The sequence below is a fragment of the Rhinoraja longicauda genome, chromosome 2 (assembly GCF_053455715.1).
Source record: "Rhinoraja longicauda isolate Sanriku21f chromosome 2, sRhiLon1.1, whole genome shotgun sequence".
Lineage (NCBI taxonomy): Eukaryota > Metazoa > Chordata > Chondrichthyes > Rajiformes > Arhynchobatidae > Rhinoraja > Rhinoraja longicauda.
The window spans coordinates 72,512,236-72,532,229 of NC_135954.1; the positions used below are offsets into that span (position 1 = coordinate 72,512,236).

At 41.0% G+C, this 19,994-nt stretch overlaps 1 protein-coding gene across 2 annotated transcripts in view; it reads right to left on the reverse strand.

Annotated features, from left to right (window-relative positions):
• LOC144605587 (retinoic acid receptor beta-like) overlaps nt 1-19,994 on the reverse strand; it is a 405,202-nt gene that overhangs the window by 354,556 nt on the left and 30,652 nt on the right. For both annotated transcript variants that reach the window (XM_078421038.1, XM_078421021.1), the window contains exon 2: nt 4,600-5,013. In XM_078421038.1, the coding sequence (XP_078277164.1) occupies nt 4,600-4,777 (178 nt within the window). In that variant the 5' untranslated portion in view covers nt 4,778-5,013. The remainder of the gene's footprint in view (nt 1-4,599; nt 5,014-19,994) is intronic.

A 19,994-nucleotide genomic window follows, 5' to 3' on the forward strand; every position in this document is an offset into this window, starting at 1 on the left:
TCGATTGTTAAAGATGTTATAGCAGCGCATTTGGAAAGCAGTGACAGGATCAGTCAAAGTCAGCATAGATTTATGAAGGGGAAATCATGCTTGACTAATCTTCTGGAATCTTTTGAGGGTGTAATAAGTAGAATGGATAAGGGAGAGCCAGTGGATGTGGTGTTTTTGGACTTTCGAAAAGCCTTTGACAAGAGATTCGTGTGCAAAATTAGAGCACATGGTATTGGGGACAGGGTATAAACATGGATAGAGAACTGGTTAGCAGATAGGAAGCAAAGAGTAGGAATTAATGGGTCATTTTCAGAATGGAAGGCAGTGACTAGTGTGGTGCCGTGTCTCGGTGCTGGGACCCCAGTTATATATATTATATATTAACGATTTAGATGAGGGAATTAAATGTGACATCTCCACGTTTGCGGATGACACAAAGCTGGGTGGCAGTGTGGGCTGTGATGAGGATGTTATGAGGCTGCAGGGTGACTTGGATAGGTTGGGTGAATGGATGCAACAGGAATGCACCAAGTGTGTGGATAAATAGATAATGCTGTAAACATGTTGCTAATTCATGCCAGATGCTAATTGTTGGCACCCTCCACAATGCTGGGATATGAATCTCTCAAGTTGCAACGGGTTCTTCTACTCATTATTTGACTGCTGCAAACATGACATATCCACAAGATCTCTGTACTGTCTGTTATGTTAGTTACAATAAAGTCATATCAAACAATTAAAAAGTACATTTTAATTTTGCAATACAAGATATGCAAACATTATCTTAACGTATATGTAAATCCTTAACTTTTTGGCTTGAATAAATGATAATTTTCTATGTTTGCTGTGTAAACAAATGTAGACAGGAAACTGATGGCATGCTGGTCCTTCTCAGTTCCTATTAGCCATTTCTATTTGCATTACTTGAGCATTGTAGTCAAAGTGCCTGGGACTACTAAAGTTTCATAATTCAGACACAGGGCGATTTCTTTGTCTGCTATTTGATGACACGTTGGATGCAAGAAAAACATGACAAGACATGATACTTCAAAACAATGCTGAATTGTTAGTATCCTTAACAAGTAGAGATGATTGAAAGCTTAAAGTTCTTTGGAACAAATATCACCAGCAATTTGTCCCGGGCCAGCCACATTTAAGCTATGGCCAAGTAACCACACCAATGCCTCTTCTCCATTAGAAGGCTTAGGAATTTGGCATGTCCCCAACAGTCTTCACCATCCTCTACAGATGCGCTGTAGAAGGCATCTTGTTAGAATGCATCACAGCATGATTTGGGAAGGGCAAAATCCAAGAAGCAAAATTTGTAGAGAGTTGTGGACATAGCCAGACCATAAACCAGCCTCCTTTCTATTGATGCCATTTCCACTTCATATACACTACACTCCATATACCCTACCTCGGCAAGGTCACCAGCATAATCAAGGGCCAGTCGCACCTCGGTCACTCCCTCTTCTTTCCTCTCCCATTGGACAGGAGATACGGAAGTTTGAAAACACATCCCTCCAGATTCAGGAATAGTTTCTTCCCAGCCGTTATCAGGCAATGGAATGGTCCTCTCATCAGCTACAGTGCAGTCCTGACCTCCCATCTACTTTACTGGAAACTTTTGAACTGTCTTTAAACCGGACTTTATCAAAGTTCAGTTTAGTTTAGAGATACAGCATGGAAAAAGGCCCTTTGGCCCACGCCAACCAATGATCACCTGGACACTAGTTTTATGTTATCCCACTTTAACATTCTGCACACTAGGGGCAATTTACAGAAGCCAATTAATCTACAAACCTGCAAGTCATTGGAATGTGGGAGGAAACCGGAACAGCTGGAGAAAACCCACGTGATCGCAGGGAGAACGTATAAACTTCGCACAGACAGCACCCATAGTCAGGATCAAACCCAGGTCCCTGGCGCTGTAGGCTTGATTGTATTAATGTACAGTGTTTTCTTTGACTGAATATCACACAAACAGAAGCTTTTCATTGTACCTCGGTACATATGAGAATAACAAACTAAATTAAAGTCATGCATCCAACAGCCCAATACTCAAGAAACATCTTATAAACACCCCAAAACACTCAAATATAAACAATCAAATATAAATATATGTTGTATTATGAAATGTTAATTTCGAATTTTCAATTGAAAGCAGGCTTAACCTTATAAACAAAAGTATGAATGATGGCATGAAATTACATACAAGTTTTGAAAGAAAAAAAATACATTCAAAACTCCGTAGTTGAGCACATTTACTAATCAGGAGTCAGGGACAAAGGGGAGTTGGGGATTGAGGGTTTTCGAGGAACAGTGAGGGACTTCTGGTGGTAGATTGAAGGGGAGAGAGTGATTCTGAGGGATAGGGAGTCAGGCAAGGGTGAATTGGGGATGGTTAGGAATCAGCGAGTGAAATGAGTAGGTGATTGGTGGTTGGGGCTGATTGATAGGGAATGATGGATAGTTGAGTTGGGATTGATAAGGAGTTGAGATTAGTAGGGGATCAGGTGGTTATCGGGAGTTAGTGATGTGATGTCAGCAGGTGATTGGGGATAGTTTAGAGATACAGCGTGGAAACAGGCCCTTTGGCCCACTGAGTCCGCACCGACCAGCAATCACCACACATTCACACTATCACACGCAAGGTACAATTGTACATTTTTACCAAGCCAATTAACCTGCAAACCTGTACATCTTTGGAATGTGGGTGGAAACTGAAGACCTCAGAGAAAAACCCACACAGGTCACGGGGAGAACATACAAACTCCATTCAGGCAAACATCTGTAGTCAGTATCGAACCTGGACCCGGGGCTCGGGCACTGTAAGGCAGCAACTCCACCACTGGGCCACCATGCCAGTTGGATCATGGTATTTTGGTGGGAGACTGGAGATGATAGTTGACGGGGTTTTGGTGGATGACAGTGAAGTGATGGAGTTTGGGGTTAATCAGGAGTTGCGTGGTAATGGGAAGTTGGAGTGTGGGGGACTAGGATGGTGGATGTCTCTGGTATTCTGTGGAATCAGGGCTGAAAGGATATTTATAGAATGATGGGGTGTCGGAGGTGTAATGGCGGTGATTGTGAGTTGAAAATTGGTGGGGAGTTGGGAAAGAGATTAGGAGTCAGTGGTGAAGAGGAGTAAAGTGTTAACAGGAGCTAGGGATTGATTGGGAGCTTGGGGGGAGACTGGAAGTCATGGGATGAAGGGGCATAGTGGATTTATGGACAGTCTGGATGATGTAGGGTCAGAAGGATTATGTGGTCTGGGATGATGGGAGTCAGAGGCTAATGGAGAATCAGAGAGTGCTGGGGGAAAAAATAGCAATGGTAGGATGTGAATAAGATGGAGGAACACATGTATTACAGGTTCAAATTGTACATTTTCCTAAAAGTAATTTGTTTACCCAGCAACGATACTGCCTGTTGTAACCTGGACTTCTGGATCTCTGATAAAATCGGACTGATGCCACACACTACCACACTACCACTTCCCTTTATCTTACACCAGAAGGAACAGTGTTACAGTGACATCTGAACTGTGACTCTGACTGTAAAGATTATCAGAAAAAGATGGCTGAAGCAAACTTTGTATGAGTATCTTTTTAATTGGAAGAAAGACATGCAGCACCAACTAACATGTTAATTCTATTCACAAGTGTAGCCATATCACTTGTTTCATTTCTGTATTTCTTGGTGTCTGGAATAAAATTGTTTAGTTTCATTTAGTTTAGAGAAACAGTGTGGAAACAGGTCCTTCGGCCCACTGAGTCCACACCGACCTCGCGTACACTCGTTCTTTCCTACACTCGAGGGACAATTTAAAGAAGCCAATTAACCTACAAACCTGGACCTCTTTGGATTAAGGGAGGAAACCAGAGCATCCGGAAAAAACCCATGCGGTCACAAACTCCGTACAGACAGAGCCCGAAGTGAGGATCGAGCCCGGATCAAATCTAGTGATGCAAGGAAGCAACTCTATCGCTGCACCACTGTGCAGCCCACACTGTGATCAACTTTTTATCCCAATCCTTTTACCCCTCATTGATACACAAACCTAGCAATTGGAGTTGTTTCTCTTCCCCCAACATCTTTGCTTCACCATTGGTGTATATTCGGTATCAGGTTTATTACCCTTATGCCTCAGTTCGCCTTCGAAAGATGGCTCTATATGACTGTATGATCGATGATTCTTTGCTGTAGAATCCTTTCAATGACATGATTTATATAAATTAGTATAAATAATAGATTTTCAACAGTTGTGTCAAAAAAGCAATTGTGAGCCGTTTAGCTGCTGTATGTTATTTGAAACTTTGCTATTGTTTACATAAAAGTCACTGAAAGGAAGTTGATCCACAATTATTCTGACTGGCTATATTCAAGAGGGATCTGTTTCTTTACCCTAATTGTTATCTAATTTTGTTGAACTTCGTAACCTGAATATTAATTCATTTCAGCAGCTGATCTTTTTCTATTGAAATCATCACCATGGAATGATCAAAAACAGCAGAACTATTGCTCAAAGAAATGCTTGCTTAAAATACAGCCAGTTATCAAAGTGAATAGACTTGGTATCCACCCACACTATCTCTTGGTACTCACTTGCAGGAGAAGGGGTACTACATCCACTTGTAGACGGGTGGTTCTGAAGTCCGTTTGCTGCAGGCGATGAGAACCCACCAAATATCGGAGGGAAGACAAAAGGGAAAGGAGCCATTGGATAACGACGCATGCGGTTGCTAGCAATGGGTGTCCGGCATGAAGGGCTGCTGGTTGTCATAACAATTGTTCTTGAAAAGAGAGCACGTGTAGTCCAAGTATTCAGAAGCTTCCCTTAATATTGTCAACTAAACCTCAAAGGCAGATGGAATGAATTCAAGCTTACATTTGCACTCCGAGGAGAGGTATGAAGTAGTTGAAAAATGTGTCTGCTTCTGACCTGAGGTTGATTAAGTCACAAGATGTTTCTTTTGAGAACTTAACAGTTTTGTTGCAGAGAAGTTTTTTTTCTTTAAGCTGTAAAAACAAAACACAGAATTCAATATTGAGAAAAATGATTAGAAATTATTGCAAAATATTATAGGCCCGTCTACTACATATGTGTGAATTTTATGTATCACAAAATGCTGGAGTAACTCAGCAGGTCAGGCAGCATCTCTGGAGAGAAGGAATGTGTGACGTTTCGGGTCGAGACCCTTCTTCAGGCTGATGTGTAATGGTGTGTAATTTTTGAATTTTATGATATATTTAAATATTAATTGAATAATACAGCATTAAAACAGGTCTTTCAGCCCACCAAGTACATGCCAACCATTAATGACCCATTAACCCAGCTCTCTTTTATCATACTTTTGCAGCCACTCCCTACACAGGGGCAATTTAGAGGCTAATTAATCTACCAACCTGCACATCTTGGGGATGTGGGAAGAAACCAGAGCACCCGGACGGAGGAGGCCGACACAGTCACAGGTAGAATGTGTAAACTCAACACAGACAGCACCTGAGGTCAGGATTGAACCCGGGTCTCTAGCGCTGCAAGGCAGCAGCTCTACCAGCTGTGTCACTGTGCAGCAATTGTAGTTCAATTATCAATGCATTTTTGATTCAAGAATGGACAGAGAATAAATAAAAAATTGAGAGGAAACAGTAAAACTGTTTATATAATCTCATAAACCATACGAATAAAGAACATGTTATGAAGTTCTTTATTTCACAAAATGCTGGAGTAACTCAACAGGTCAGGTAGCATCTCAGGAGAGAAGGAATGGGTGACGTTTCGGGTCGAGACCCTTCTTCAGACTGATGTCGGGGGCGGGACAAAGGAAGGATATAGGTGGAGACAGGAAGATAGAGGGAGAACTGGGAAGGGGGAGGGAAAGAGAGGGATGGAGGAACTATCTAAAGTTGGAGAAGTCAATGTTCATACCGCTGGGCTGCAAGCTGCCCAAGCGAAAAATTAGGTGCTGTTCCTCCAATTTCTGGTGGGCCTCACTATGACACTGGAGGAGGCCCATGACAGAAAGGTCGGAGTGGGAGGGGGAGTTGAAGTGCTCAGCCACCGGGATATCAGGTTGGTTAAGGCGACTGAGCGAAGGTGTTGAGCGAAGCGATCACTGAGCCTGTGTTTGGTTTCGCCGATGTAAAGAAGTTGACATCTAGAGCAGCGGATACAATAGATGAGGTTGGAGGAGGTGCAGGTGAACCTCTGTCTCACCTGGAAAGACTGTTTGGGTCCTTGGATGGAGTTGAGGGGGGAGGTAAAGGGACAGGTGTTGCATCTCCTGCGGTTGCAGGGGAAAGTGCCCGGGGATGGGGTGGTTTGGGTAGGAAGGGACAAATGGACCAGGGAGTTACGGAGGGAATGGTCTCTGCGGAATGCAGAAAGGGAAGGGGAGGGGGAGGGGATGGGAAGATGTGGCCAGTAGTGGAGTCCCGTTGTAGGTGACGGAAATGTTGGAGGATGATTTGTTGATGTTATGAAGTTCTCTATTTTTTCATGTGACATTTCTTCCTCTCTCTAAATACTCTTGAATTCTCAACACACGTGGTCAGTGACAAGAAACATGGAAACATAGAAGCAGGATTTGGCCATTCAGCCCCTTGAACATTCTCCACACGATCATGGCTGATCCTTTATCTCAATCGATATTTGCAATTGGTCCCATGCTCTTGATGCCATTTGTGTCATATAACGCAAATGTTAGAATCCTTTCTTGGGGAAAGAGAGTAGAATTGTACACACTTCTCCAGCTGCATTCCCACAAAGGCCCAGTGTAATTATAGTCAGTTTCCCAAAAGGCAATACAGACCGACAAAATTAATTCTCTAAAGACTAAGGATACTGATCTTACTTTATCTCCTTAAATATATAATCCTGTCTTTGACATATTTTATAAACTTTTTCCTGTTTTTTTTGTTGTACTGAATGTAATTAATTTGAAAAAATTATATGCATTATATGCCAGGTGGGCTAAGAAGTATTTTTTAAATAATAAATGAGGCAAAAGAAATTAACATTTGCACTTCATAAATTCCAAAAAATCTGCCACTTAAACGTATAATGAAATAAAACCCACAGATGGTCGCATTTTAATTGAATTGCTTGACAAGGGAGTTGGAGAGAGCTTTAACTTCCTCCAAACACTCTTTGATGAATGTAGTTAAAATAAGTTGCCTGATCTGTTTTGTGACATTCTAATTCTATCCAGAGTTCGATCCACTTAAAACTCTTATCAACTTTATATTGTATTAATAATAACCTCACATAACCTGACATGGTCAACTGGACCATGGGTCCCTTTCAGAATAGCAGACAGTGACTAGTGGGGTACCACAAGGCTCGGTGCTGGGACCGCAGCTATTTACAATATACATTAATGACTTGGATGAAGGGATTAAAAGTAACATTAGCAAATTTGCAGATGATACAAAGCTGGGTGATAGTGTGAGCTGTGAGGAAGATGCTATGAGGTTGCAGGGTGACTTGGACAGGTTGTGTGAGCGGGCGGATGCATGGCAGATGCAGATCACATTGAATGGTGGTGCTGGTTCGAAGGGCCGAATGGCCTACACTTGCACCTATTGTCTATTGTCTATTGACTGTGGCAGTTATTTAAAATCTTTGCTTTTTATAATCATAGAGTCATACAGTGTGGAAATAGGCCCTTTGGCCAAACTTGCCCACACCGCCCAACATTTTCCACTAGTCCCATTGGTGTGCATTTTGCCTGTACCCCTCTAAATCTGTCCTATCCATGTATCTGTCTAATTGCTTCTTAAAGATTACAATAGTCCCTGCCTCAACTATCTCCTCTGGCAGCTCATTCAATATACCCACCACCCATTGTGTGCAAATGTTACTCCTCAAATTCATATAAATCCTATTCCCCTTCACCTTAAACCTGTGCCCTCTGGTTCTCGATTCCCCTTTTCTGAGCAAGAGTCTCTGTGCAACTATCCAATCTATTCTCATGATTTTATGTACCTCCATGAGGTCAGCCCTCATCCTCCTGCACTCAATGGAATAGAGTCTCAGCTTGCTCAACCTCCCTATAGCTCAGACCTTCGAGTCCTGGCAACATCCTTGTAAATTTTCTCTGCACCCTTTCCAACTTGACAACATCATTTGTACAACATGGTGCCCAGAAAGACCCTGAATCTTGTCTGTGCAATCCGTAAATGCTTCTGCACTATTCTAAATAGACCTCTGCCTGACAATAGTACTAAACAATCTTTATTGTTGGCACTACAGCAACTACGCATTATGCTAAAATCTTTAATCAAGGAAAATAGCCCAAGATGTTTCAAGTTGACATTGAGTTCGAAGGAGTTATCAAATCATGCAATCTAAACTAGTTTTTAAATAGGTGCAGTCATATAGAGATTCTCTACACTAACATTTGAAAGTCATGCGTCAGGTTATAATAGCCATTTCAGAAAAAGTATGAAATCCTTTAATTTAGAGTCAGAGTGTAGGATGTCACGAAAAGAGCCCTTTGAGCCATTCATGTCCATGCAACCATTTTGCCAATCTCACCTAATCCCATTTACTGGCATTGTCTATACCTTCTCTACCTTGGCTGGACATAAAATGCTAGAGTAACTCAGTGGGTCAGGCAGCATCTCTGGAGAAGAGGAATAGGCAACATTTTGGGTTGGAACTCTTCTTCAGACTGAAAGATAGAGAAAAGCAGAACCAAACAGGGCTGGCAACAGATGACTGCAGGAAGGGTGGAGTTCATAATGGTCTATTGTTGGCTGGGGAAGATGTGCTAACGACAGGGATACAAGCATGCCAATAGTGGAACTGGTAGGATGACTAAGGTAGGGGAGAGGGGTGGAAATGCAGGAGTCACTTGAAATTAGAGAAATCAATATGCATACCATTGGGTGGTAAGCTGCCCAAGTGAAATATGAGGTGCTATTTTTTCAATTTGCATGTGGCCTCACACTCTGCCTTGCCTAATCGAGTGTCTGTTTAAATGACTCTCATTCATAGTGACTGTATCTGATTCCACCAGCTCCTCTAGCAGCGAGTTCCAGCTATCAGCCACTCTCTCTATACTTTTCCTTAAATCCTTTTTAAGAAGCCTTCCTTTCGCCTTAAATCCATACTCTTTCTTGCTTTTGACACTACTACCATGTAAGAAGGTTTTGATTGTCTACTCAATGCTTATAATTCGTCCCTCAGCCTCCTTCACTAGAGAAAAAAGGGCCAACCTGTCTAATCTCTCTACACAACTAACATCCTCTAATCCAAGCAAGGTGAATCTCCTCTGCACTCTCTCCAATGCAATCACACCTTCCTATAGCATGGCAAACAGAACTGAACACAATACTTCAAGTGCAGTCCAACTAATGTTTTATAAAATTGCAACGTCTATATTCTCTGCCCCAGCCTATGAAGGCAAGCATAACATACACCTTCTTCACCCTATTTACCTGTGTTCCTACTTTCAAGGAACTTTGGACTTGAATGCCAAGGTCCCTCTGTCCAAGAACCCCACCATTTACTATATTACTATTTAACCTCTCAAAATGCATCTGCTCACACTTGGTGGGATTAAATTCCATCTGCTAATGCTCTGCCTAATTCTCCATCTGATCTATGTCCCTAATGTTGCTTTAAACAACCTTCCTCATTATCCACACCACCACCAATAGATTTCACGAGGAGAAGCAGAGTATAAAAGAAAGGACAAAACTGCTGGAGGAACACAATGGCTCAGGAGAGGGAAATGGACAATGTTTTGGGTTGAGACCCTCGTTCAAGACTGGAGTAGAGGGGAGAGAGCAGGTACAGACAGGAGAGCAAGGGGATGGGAAGGGCAACTGAAGTGACTTGTAACCAGGAGCTCCACCTGACCCTGGTGCACGTGTGTCCGTTGTAGTGGTCGCCTTGTCTGTGCTTGGCCTCGCTGAATTAGAGGAGGCCACATCGCAAATTTGAGAGCAGAGTGGAAGTTGCTGGTGAAGTTGGTGACATTGCCAAATTTTGCATGGATGCAGAAGGCAGCTTCAATGTAAGAGAAGAAAAGGTTGTGGACTGATGCTGTACTTGTATTGTGTCCTTTCTAAGGGGGAATGGACTCTTAAGGTCATAAGGAATAGGAATAGAATTAGGCCATTTGGCCTATCAAGCCTACTCTGCCATTCAATCACATCTGATCTATCTCTCCCTCCTAACCCCATTCTCCTGCCTTCTCCCCATAACCTCTGACACCTTGTCCCACCTGCATCCAGGGCACCTCACATGGTCTCCACCACCTTTACAACCTCAAATTCCTAGTCTCCAATCGCCTCTGTAGACTCTTGTGTCTCCATGGGAACGGGGTACTGATTGAGAATGATCAGCTATGATCACATTGAATGATGGTGCTGACTCGAAGGGCCGAATGGCCAACTCCTGCACCTATTGTCTATTAAAGTAAAGAAGTTACACCCATTTTTGGAAAACAGTTAGCCTTCAACTTGAATGTTGTATCCATATTTGGACACTGCACTTCCTGGTGCTGTAAATGAGATTTCCTAGCATGATCCTTGGATGACTTCTTGTGTAGAGAAGTTGAGGTTGTCCTTAAAATTATCATCAATTTTGAAAAGGTGCAGTGGTAGTGTTACTGTCTTACAGTGCCAGAGTCCTGGGTTCGATCCTGATTATGGGCGCTGTCTGGTCAGTGCTTGTACTTTCTCCCTGCGAGCATATGGGTTTTTTTCTGGTTGCTTCGGTTTCCTCCGATATTCCAAAGATGTGCAAGTTTGTAGATTAATTGGCTTCTGTAAACTGTCCCTAGTGTATAAGATAGAACAAGTGTATGGGTGATCATGGTCAGCACAGACTCGGTGGGCCGAAGATCCTGTTTTCTCGCTGTATCTCCAAACTACAGGCGGTATAGTGGTGTAGCGGTAAAGCTTTTGCCTTACAGTGCCAGAGACCTGGGTCCGATCCTGACTCTGGATGCTTATTCACAAAATGCTGGAGTAACTCAGCACGTCAGGCAGCATCTCAGGAGAGAAGGAATAGGTGACGTTTCGGGTCGAGACCCTTCTTCAGAAGGGTCTGAAGAAGGGTCTCGACCCGAAACCCATTCCTTCTCTCCTGAGATGCTGCCTGACCGGCTGAGTTACTCCAGCATTTTGTGAATAAACACCTTCGATTTGTACCAGCATCTGCAGTTATTTTCTTATACTGACTATGGATGCTTGTCTGTACGGAGTTCATATGTTTTCCCCATGACCTGCGTGGGTTTTCTCCGAGATCTTTGGTTTCTTCCCACACTCCAAAAATGTACAGTTTGTAGGTTAATTGGCTTGGCAAAACCCCCCACAAATTTGTCCCTAGTGTGTGAAGGGTAGTGTTAATGTGCGGGGATCGCTGGTCGGCGCGGATTTGGTTGGCCGAAGGATCTGCTTCCGCGCTTTTTCTCTAAAACTAAAACTAAACTAAACTTTTAACAAAATAACGAAAATCTGCTTCCAGTGAGAGGACCTTCAGTAACCAGAGAAATCAAGTTTAATTTAATTATCATAAGACTCAGAGGCGATACAGGCAAAAAAAAATCACATTGTAGATGTTGTGATCTGAACTACACTGCCGCAAAAGTAGGTGAAGTCAATTTAATTGGAATTTTTAAAAGAATTACTTCATTTATTTTGGAAATTTTTTACAGGACTCTTGGAAATGAGCAAGGAAGTGGGCTTATTGAGACTAAAAAATCATAACAAACATATTCAGCCAATTGGCCTCTTGATGTGTAGTATCATTCGTAAATTTATTGTCCAGCCTTTGAGCACATTGGTTTTGATATTTATGAACATCAGACAGAGGCTCTGGTGTGAATAATATGGAAATAGATCTGGGCAATGTGGAGGCTCTGCCCAATTCAACCGCAGCAGCTCATTTGAATTTATTTTATCTTTCTCCATGCCCCGAACTGATGGGACTGAATGTCTGGATGTCCTGTGGAAGGTACTCTGACAAGATGCATCTCGGGAATGGAGAGGAGACAAGATCATGGTATAATAGTCATAGGTCAAGGGGGCAGGTGTGATGACAGTGGTATTGTGAGCTCCCGAAAACTCAGTCCTGCCTAAAGGCCTGTTAAAGTTTGAGACAATCAAACACAAAATTTAATTAAGTAACTAGATACCTGTCTTGCTTCACAAGGGCAGGTTGTTTGCTTGCCTCCAATGACACCAGAAATGTCTGTGTCTGAGATGTTTCAAATTTAAAACTTAAAATTACTTCTTTTCCCACTGTGATAGGTTGAAATACCTCCCCTTTTGAGGGCATTGAGGGATACACAAGCTTATCCATTTCTTGAGACTGAAACCGTTCTTTAACCTCGGGTGTATATTGACAAAAGAAAGCAACTGCTTCACATCACAGACAAAATAGTTTTTCTCTTGTCAAAATACCTGTCTGAACATTGAGCCTGCCTGGCACAATCTCTTGACTCAAACACATTATTTGCAAGAGCAATATGAAAGACAAGTTATTTTCTGTTTGTGCTCGCAGCAGACCTGGATGAGCATTTATAGAAAATTACTTGCAAACAAATATGCTATTGTGACAGGTGCTGCTGCTGTTAATGTGAATTTTGCATGAACTCTTCCACTTGGCATGATTCCTCTTAGGGAAACTATTCAACAGTCTATTATTTGATTTTAATGCAGTCCATTATGACACAACATACATAAAGTACAATTAGTATTGCTTTCTATTCAGGAGTTGATTATGTCATGTTGTAAAGAAATCTTTTGCTGACGGATTGATCTGATTTGCAGCTTCAAGTTAATTCCTAGTGGATGTTGTTTTTCAGCCCAACTTTTAGCACCAGGTGGACAACCAGAAAACAATTCCTGTCTTTCTGCTTGGTGTGAGGAACCGCAACAGTCCCACTTGTAGAGTTGATCACTGTCCAGGGTTCAGCTTTAAGGCATGTTTTAGGGTGAAGGTAAAGGAAAGTTTATTCCCTGCTCACTAACCCGTGTTAAACTCCCCCAGGATCTGCTTGATGGTAGGAAAATGTGTCAGAATATATGCTGTACCCAGCAATCACATACTTCACCTTGCAAGCTGTTATTCAAGTTCAAGACTCCAGAAAGGTCATAAATCATTCAAGGGGATTATACAAACAGCCGACTCTACTGTCAGAAAGTGATATGATTGCTACAGGCTACTGCATTTATTGTTAAGTGTTTAGTCTGTCATTTATGGCAACATTGGGAAATGGAGTCATAGAGACATACCATGGAGTTTTCCAGCAAGGATACAGACCCTTCTAATTATACTTTATGTATGTTTTGTCATGATGAATTGCATTAAAATAAAAGAATAGCTGATTGAATAGATTCCCCGTAGAAGAATCACGGCAAAGCAGAAGAGTTCATGCAAAATCCTACTTCACAGGAACTGCGGCCCAACTCATCATGCCAATCAAGCTGCCTAACTGAGCTAATCCCTCTTGCCAGCATCTGACCCACACCCCTCCAAACCTTTCCAATCGAAATGCCTTCACAGGTGCCTTTTAAATGTGCCCACTTCTGCCACTTCCTCGGGCAGTTCATTTCATGTACTCCAAACAATCTGTATAAAAATATTGCCCTGTTAAATCTCTCCACTCCTATCTTAAACCTATATCTTTATTTTTGAATCTCCTTCCATGGGTCAAAGATTATTTGCCTTATCTATGGAAGAGGAATTAGTCACAAGAAAGCCATGCTTCAACCAGAAGCCACAATTTTTATTCAATGGAAATGCTTCAAAAATAAGCAAAACTAGAATATTCATTTTATTTTTTTGCCCCTACTGATGGCTTCTGAAACTTATTTTCTGAAATGTGGGGCCTACTAACAACATTTTGGACTATTTTTCATTGCAAATAATGAAGTTTAAGGCTCATGTAGCAAATATGAGAATGCATGAAGCAATTTCACTCTTTGTCCGAGACCTGTTTCACACCCACCAATCTGGGGGGAAGCCTTTGAGTTTAGGGATACAGTACGGAAACAGGCCCTTTGGCCTACTGAGTCTGCGCTGACCAGTGATCACCCTGTACACCATTAGAACTATCCTACACACTAGGGACAATTTCCTTTTTTTACCGAAGCCAAATAACCTACAAACTACTTTTTTGGGGAGTGTGGGAGGAAGCAATGCACAGTGCACCCATTTGGTCACAGGGAGAATGTACAAACTCCGTACAGACACCACCCGAGGTCAGGATCGAACCAGGGTCTCTGACACTGTAAGACAGCAACTCTACCGCTGTGCCACCCAAAGCCAAAGATCTTTCAATGACTTAAGGAAAACAAAAAACTGGAGGATTATTTCAATCAAGTGAAGCCAAATTTCACATGAAAAATCAAAGAACAGATGAAACAATCAATGAAAAGTGTGTTGCAATAAGGGATTCCTCAGGGGGGTCTCAATGAACTAATTGGTGAATTCTTAACTGTGAGAGATTTATGGGAGGCTTGTATGAGCACAGTTCGTCTCAATACAGATTCCAGTGAAGTACTGAAGGTGATAGGTCAAAAGAAAAACACAGTATGTTATAATAGTCAGCATGCCAATAATAGTAGTTAATTATGCAAAGGGACTGATGGAGATAAGCCAAGGGAACGAAAGGTCTATTTATCTCATACATATGAGGATGATTCAAAATTATGTAAGGAAATACAGCATGTCTTCTATGATGCTTCCAACAGATGTACCAAATGAAAATATACTGTTGGGTTGCATCACGACTTGGTTTGGGAACAGCTCTGCCCAAGAACACAAGAAGTTACAGAGAGTTATAGATGTAACCCAGTCCATCACACAGACTAGCTTTTCCCACCATTGACTCAATTTTTGCTTCAGAGAAGCAGCAGAGAATCAAACACTTGTCCCACCCCGGTCATTCCTTGTTCTCCCTGCTCCCGTCTGGCAGAAGATAGAGAAGCTTGAAAACACCCACCACTAGACTTAGAAACAGCTTCTTCCCCTTAATTATCAGGCTTTTGACTAGTCCTTCTAAAATCTAGGGTACTGTCCAATTCATTTCTACCACATTGTGGACTTAGGATTTTGTCTATGGAACTGATGCACTACAATGCGGAGAACTATATTCTGCAATCTGTATCTTCCCCATTGCCTTATCCATTGTACTTGAGGTTGACTTGATTATATTTATGTATTGTATATCTGATCTGTTTGGATAGCATGTAAAACAAAGTATCTCACTGTACCTTGGTGCGCCTAACAGTAACAAACCTAAACCTAAAAGATGCATAAACACAAGGGAGCAAAATAAGAGTTTTACCTTGTATCTAAATGATGATGACTTTCTTGTCAAAGCTACAGAAAAGTCTGAGATACCAGTTAAAGATATTCTTCTTAAATAAGTCTATGCACAGACTCTCAAATGTTGAGCCAATGTAGATAAATGTCCAAAGCAGATACTGCACTAGTTTATAATGGAATATTCATATTATCAAGTATGTCCAAAGGTGGGATGTCAAAGGCTAATAGTCCGAAGCTTCACAAACTTTTAGAGCAAAGTTGTTGATGCATTGCAAACTCAGATCATAGCTGAGTTTACTAAAGACCAGCTCGGAAGAGAAAGTGGAGTTAGCAGAAAAACTAGGAGTAAATAAATAAATGAGAGATACACCGGAACGTAATTTAACATGATGATCATAAAATTGTTGTGTAGATGAACACACACTAATTATTGAAGTGAACCTACAACTCAACACTAAGTCATACAACCATGAAGTGAAGAACACAATAGGAGCAGGACAGTTTATTTGGTTCTTCGAGCCTGCCCCGTTATTCAATACAATCATAGCTAATCTAAGCTGGCCTCAATCTCCGTTTATTTGAAATTTCCCATAGCCCTCAATTCCCTAATCTTTCAAAAATGTATCTACCTCCACCTTGAATACTTCTAATGATCATAAATCATACAGCAGAGAAACGGGTCCTTCAGCCCACCATGTCCATCATTACTCATCTGTATTACTTCCATTTAACAGCACTTGGTCTGTAGCCTTCAATGCCTTGGTAATTCAAATACTCTGCTATATATTTTTTAGGGTACAATAGTGCAGCTGGTAAAGCTGCTGCCTCATAGCACCAGAGACCCGGGTGTGATCCTGAACTCAGATATTGTTTGTGTAGATTTTGCACTTTCTACCTGTGAATGCATGGGTTTCCTCCGGGAGCTCTGATTTCCTTCCACATCCCAAAGATGTGCAGGTTTGGAGCTTAATTTGCCTCTGTAAATTACACCTGGTGTGTAGGGAGTGGATGAGAAAGTGGGATAACATAGAACTAGAGTGAACGGGTGATTGATAGTCGGCGTGGACTCCGTGAGCTGAAAAGGGCTTGTTTCTGTGTTGCAATTTGCAATTCCATTCAATTCAAGTGTTGCAAGAATACATGTCTTCACCACCCATTCGGACAGATATTTTTCCCTCAATACAAACTTTATGCAGACATCTTTGACATATACTCCGTCTTTGAATGGGTATATGGTAACTCCAGCCACACACAAGGCCACCTCTTCCAAGCTTGTGTTACCTGACACCATCAATCCGTTTGTCATTTAATCTCTCCTGCATTCTACCCTATCACAGACCTTCCTTTTTGTTCTGTCCTCCCCTATTCCCTTCCTCTGAATTTTAAACCCTTTATAATTTCTAACGACTCCTAGTTATTCTGAAAAGCCATTGACCCGAAAGATTAACTGTTTCCCTCCCCACAGATGCTGCTTGACCTGTTGAATATTTCCAGCGTTCTAGTGGAAGAGGCTACATGCAGTTTAAATGCGCAGACAAGATGCTGACAGATGGAGTTTAAAATGGAAAGATGTTTAATGTGTTTTCATTATGCAAGTTTAAGAGAGCATTTTGGCTCTACAACTGGGCTGTAAAATAGCAGCATTTGTGACAATTCAGAGTTGCACGCAGATTGATATCCTAACATGCATTCCCTCAGAACTGGCCTGTATCACGATGATGTCAGACATGTGCATGCATGACACAAACACCAAATTGTAACTCTCAAGGTACTCATAACACCAAAACCAAGCTCAGCCTCTTACCCAAAGTCTTTTTCCATTGTTACTTCTCTGAATCCCAGTTGACAGTCAATGTCACCTCCCAAAGCTTTTTAACATGTACTAAATAAACAATTGACAGTGCAGAATCTACAGATACTTTTGCTCAGAGTTGCAATAACGTTTATAAAAGGTTTAGTAGAAATTCAATCTCTGTAATTATTACTACAAACTCATCCCTTTCCAATGAATTAAAATCAGCTGTGATGAATTATAGCTGAATAATTCCAGAAACAGATACAATATAAATGTAACCTCAATTTGCATTGTTTTAATATTCCACCAACACATGATCTGTTCAATAAGTGCAGTTTAGGAAAGCTGAAATGATACTGAATTTTGAATGATATAAAATGGCATGAAGGAAACAATCTGCTGTTATTCAAAGCAAAGTTTTAAGCATTTCATGTTATAATTTTATATATTTGGAGTTTTACACTTTTTAACATGAATGAAAACCCAACTGATTACATTTTACAAACTGAAAAACTCATTGCAATGGAAATGACGAGCAGACATTTTGATACACATATTTAAACATGTTTGCCTAATGATTCTCTTTGCTTCATTGCAGAGCAATGTGACTGGGGCAAGATAACAATGGCATTCAATAATGCAGTTCTCATCACTGAAAACTCGTATTAAGCTGAGACCATCAGCACAACTACTGCCTTAAAGCACCACTTACACTGTCTGCTTCCGATTAAATTGTACAACACTTTCTCAGGTTTGTTTGTCTGTGAGAAAGTGTAACTGAAGCAGGGTTTAATACTTTCCATCCACAATGTCGACAAATGTTTAGCTGTAAATCTGCCAACCAAAGTTACTGCCCATAAAACTGTTATTTATGAATCTATTCAACTTGATCCAATCACACACAGTATATTAGATTTGTAAGCAATCTCTCATTTCAACAAAGTACTTACAATCATCATATGGTAAAATCAACTTGAAAAGCACAGCAATAAACATTCCAGAAATTAAATGCACGCATTGCACATTTTCATTCCACACTCTTCAAATTTCCTTCCTGTTGCCTCTAAACATATTGACATATGCAGGGCTGTGCTTCCCAAGGTACCAGCCATCCTCTGTTACATTTCCTAACGATGTTCTTTATTTATGAGTCACAGCAATGAGCGTTGGCAGACGATTTCACTATCTCGTTCCACAAATTATTTTGAGCAGAAGGTCTAGAAATCAATGAAGTGCAGCAATTCTACCAGATTCACCCTTTGTGATCAAAAGGGCACCATACTCAATGGATTTATTCACAAAATGCTGGAGTAACTCAGCAGGTCAGGCAGCATCTCGGGAGAGAAGGAATGGGTGATGTTTCGGACTGAAGAAGGGTCTCGACCCGAAACATCACCCATTCCTTCTCTCCCGAGATGCTGCCTGACCTGCTGAGTTACTCCAGCATTTTGTGAATAAATCGATTTGTACCAGCATCTGCAGTTATTTTCTTATACCATATTCAATGGAAGTGCCTCTTCCCTAATTGGTCAGCTTCATCCAGAATAGGTCCACATTTGGATCATAATTGACTGCAAGATCATAATTATGTTCAAAAACCAAGAGACTCAATTTCAATAAAAAGGTGATCATATATAAAATTCAGGGGCAAATGCAGTTTCTAGAAAGTTTTCTGTTTTTTGGGGGGAGTTTCTGTATATCTGCTGCACTGCCCTGCATATGGGCAGTGATAACAGACTGTGCACATTGCTTTCACAATGTTTGTGATGGTTGCTTTGTCGTTGCTTAAAGAAGACCCTCTAATATAGAAGCTGTTCATAGCTAGTCATTGAAAGAGCCTTAATGCAATTAAAGAAAGTGACTATGGTTTAATAAAAGGAAAATTATGTTGGACAAAGTTGTAAAAATTCTTCAACAAAGTGTTAATGTAAGGTATTTGGATTTCCAGAAAGCATTTAATAAAGTGCCACATTTAAAGGCAGGTACGCATGATTTGACTTTATGCTAATGGATGAAACATGTTAACAAGGATTGAAGACTAGGTATCACATAGAAGACAAGAGAGTTAGAATAAATAAATGTTCTATTGCAGACTGGATTGTCATGTATTGTCTTTCTGCTGATTGGTTAGCACGACAAAAGCTGTTCACTGTTCCTCGGTACACGTGACAATAAACTAAACTGAACTGGAAAAACAAATAGTGGAGAGACTGAGGTATCAGTCCTAGGCCCTTAATTACTCACTAATTGTACCAATGACTTGGAGGAGGGTGCAGAATGTGAAGAATCCAAGTTTGCTGATGACATAACAAGTGGAAGAGCATGCAATGATAAGGATATTTGGACTCTGCAACAAGATATAGACACATTCACCGAGTGGGAAAAAAATTGGCAAATGGAGAATGTGGAAAAGTGTGAGTCATCCACTTCTTTTAGGAGGAATCAAAAGGCAGATTATAATCTGAATAGGAAGGGATTGTAAATGAGTTGATAACTGAGGGATATGGATGTTTTTGTGCATGAAACATTAAATGTCAGCATGCATATGCAGCAAATAATTAAGGTTATAACTGGCATATTAGACTTCATTAGTAGTGTGTTGGAATTTAAAAAGATAAAGGTATTGTTACAATTGAAAATGGTAGACATGAGCCTGCACCGGAAGAACCAAGGACAGTTGTGATCCCCTTATTTATGCATGAATTTGAGGCCGTCTAGAAGAGATTCACGTGGCTAATTCCAGGGATGAGAGAGTTGTCCTGTCACAAGTGGCTGAAGAAGATAGAGTTGAAGTCTTTGGAATTTCAAAGCATAAGGGGTGATCTTATTGAAACCTGTGAAATCATGTTTCCTGAGCAGACACGTCAGAGAGATGTTATGGTGCTTCTTTAAGTTCCAAGGAAACTGGTTACA